This window comes from Temnothorax curvispinosus, unplaced genomic scaffold (assembly GCF_003070985.1).
Source record: "Temnothorax curvispinosus isolate PA1 unplaced genomic scaffold, ASM307098v1 QBEX01014552.1, whole genome shotgun sequence".
In the NCBI taxonomy this organism is placed as follows: domain Eukaryota; kingdom Metazoa; phylum Arthropoda; class Insecta; order Hymenoptera; family Formicidae; genus Temnothorax; species Temnothorax curvispinosus.
The window spans coordinates 1-2,503 of record NW_020224332.1 but is presented as its reverse complement, the minus strand read 5'-3'; the positions used below and the strand labels follow the sequence as shown (position 1 = coordinate 2,503).

At 41.8% G+C, this 2,503-nt stretch overlaps 1 protein-coding gene across 1 annotated transcript; it reads left to right on the top strand.

The window, feature by feature from the left end:
* The first annotated feature begins 71 nt into the window (after positions 1-71).
* Positions 72-1,869, top strand: LOC112464748 (transcription elongation factor SPT6-like). Its single transcript, XM_025031902.1, has 4 exons — positions 72-140; positions 247-491; positions 760-1,207; positions 1,328-1,869. The coding sequence occupies exons 2-4, from the start codon at positions 350-352 to the stop codon at positions 1,533-1,535; spliced, it is 798 nt and encodes a 265-aa protein (XP_024887670.1). The 5' UTR covers positions 72-140; positions 247-349; the 3' UTR covers positions 1,536-1,869.
* Positions 1,870-2,503: the final 634 nt, after the last annotated feature.

Sequence of the window (2,503 nt, the reverse complement as noted above, 5' to 3'; positions counted from 1 at the left end):
CCGCTTACGCCTCCGAATTATTGGACTTCAAATACTACAAGCCCAACTTGGAGGGAATCAAAGACAAAGATGAGGATATACTGAAGGAACAGAAGAAGGAAAATCCTGGTGGAATTCCCTACATCATATCGGCAGCTAAGGTAAGTAAACGCGTAGCTGGTTTACGCACGTAACACTAGTAATTTCCCAAAAATTTTCTTCACTTTTAATTTAAAAATAATTTCATTAATTTTTTTCCCCCCATAGACCTATCCTGGAAAGTTCCTACTCTCGTATATATCTGCCGCGTACTCGCTGTCGCCACGAGTTCGTTACAGTGACATCCGAGGGCTTCAGATTTCGAGCGCAGATGTTCGGTAGGGTGAGCGATCTACTACGCTGGTTCAAGGAACACTTTAGGGATCCCGTCCCTGGACAATCCACTCCGAGTACACCACGCGGCGCGATGACTTCTAGGACACCTTACACTACTACGCCAGGAACAGTTAGCGGTAAGTCTGTCTATATCATCACCGCGAACTGTCAGTCATCATAATTTTTATATGAAAGTAATTCCTGGAATCTTAGTATAGGTCAAAATATATTTTACTAGGAAAAAATATTGTATTTCAAGATAAAATCATTCTACATATATATATATATATGTATATTCTGTGTTAACAACTACAATTTTTCGCTAAAATGAAATGAAACGCACAAGTAAGAGCACAAGGACTGCAAATGTATTAATTGCTATTATTTCGATCGATATTGTTTCAGGAATGAATCAAGAAGCAATACAGCGAGTTGCACAGAACCTCCCACATCACATGTTGCACTCGCTATCGCAAGTGGCGAATCAGACGCCGCATCACTATCCGCCACACACACCCGGAGCGGCTAGCGCTACCGGCTACGGCGGAGTACACACGTATCCCAACACGCCGTATACGCCGTCTGGCCAAACTCCGTTTATGACCGCGTACCAGACGCCTCATCACACTCCGCATCATGGCCAGCCTACTCCCAGATACGGCCAACAAACCCCTAGCCATCATCAAGGGCCCTTCGTGCACCCGCCGCCGCCCTCGATGACACCCAGCCATCACAGGTCTGCTCAATCGCACAGACCTACACCACCTCTGTCCACTCCTTTCGGCGACCCGACGGATTGGAAGAAGGCCGCCGAGGATTGGGCAGCACGTATAAAAAACGGTTCGCGAGTCTCGTAAGTGCAATAATAAATATGTATTAAATAACAATCACGTTTTCCTATTAAAAATTATTGATATTTGAAATGTTAATGTTCTTCATTCGATTATCATCAATGTGTTGAATGTGTTTTCAGCGGATCGACGCCCAGGTACGAGGAGTCTAGAAGAACTCCACGTAACTATGACGAGCCGGTCGGCAGAACAACGCCCTCCGGAAGGAGCAGACCTTCGTCTACGCGTACTCCGTCGTACAGATCTCCGCGAGGCACCCCACATACAAATTCTAGTCCACGAAGTATGTCGCTCAGCGGAGACGGTACTCCCCTGTACGACGAGAGCTAACGGGATTGTGCATAGCTGATTATATTTATTAGACAACGTCATATCACGCTATGAATGAATAATAAGAGTGCGCGTACTCTCGACGACGGGGCTTTCATCCTGAGACGTCGATTGCTAGCGAAATTGAACCGATCATTAATCGTTGCAGACATGCAACACGTAGTAAATTCTTCTACTTTTTTGCATGCGAGGTTTCGTTTGCGATCAAGAGAGGGATCGCCGATTGTAAACTACGGTGTTGTAGTGTACGATTGTAAAGTATGGTGTAATTTATTCTTTAACTATTCTTCCTATGTATATAATAAAATTTACGGAAACTTTACGAAGGCCTGAACACGCTCTGCAATCGTCTTGATTCATTTCCTTGCATACTGATGGCATCAATGAAAAGTAATTTATAAAAACTATTTATATCGAATTGTTAAATTTATTGGAATCATTTTTACTATATTGTAATAATTTTCGAAAACTTTTTATTTATCGGTTTATAATGGAAAGACATTAAATACAAGACTTATCAACTTATTGTTAGTTATTTTTTTGCGAGTATGTTGATAGGAAAATATTGAAAAAATGATTGTAACTGAATTATTGCTCAAATATATGTAAATATGTTCTACATTTTTCATTGGTGCCGTCATGCATGTTAATATAGAGAACTGATTCATCTAATTACTTATTGTATCAGCATCGGTACAACCTCTCTTGAATATTTTTTTTTTCGCGATGTACTGTCTATAATAATTGGAGTACTCCATTTTTATTATACACAGTTCTTCTTCTTGTCGGTTAAGTAGCGTTAGCTCAGCGTTTAAATGCTACTTTGCATTGCGTGGGCTGGGGGTAATACGCCAGCTTTTCTTCGCTCCATGAAAATGATAGGGGCGATAGCGTTAGCTGTTCTACGCTGGCTTTACAGTGAGGTGGAGTGGGGATAAACGCTGGCTTTTCTTCGCTCGCATGAAATT

What these genes read in the sequence shown, in the direction of transcription:
- LOC112464748 (XM_025031902.1), top strand. Translation starts at nt 350, where the DNA reads ATGTTCGGTAGGGTGAGCGATCTACTACGCTGGTTCAAGGAACACTTT. An exon ending in TACGCCAGGAACAGTTAGCG is followed by an intron (nt 492 to 759) that starts GTAAGTCTGTCT and finishes ATATTGTTTCAG; the next exon opens with GAATGAATCAAGAAGCAATA. An exon ending in AAAAACGGTTCGCGAGTCTC is followed by an intron (nt 1,208 to 1,327) that starts GTAAGTGCAATA and finishes ATGTGTTTTCAG; the next exon opens with CGGATCGACGCCCAGGTACG.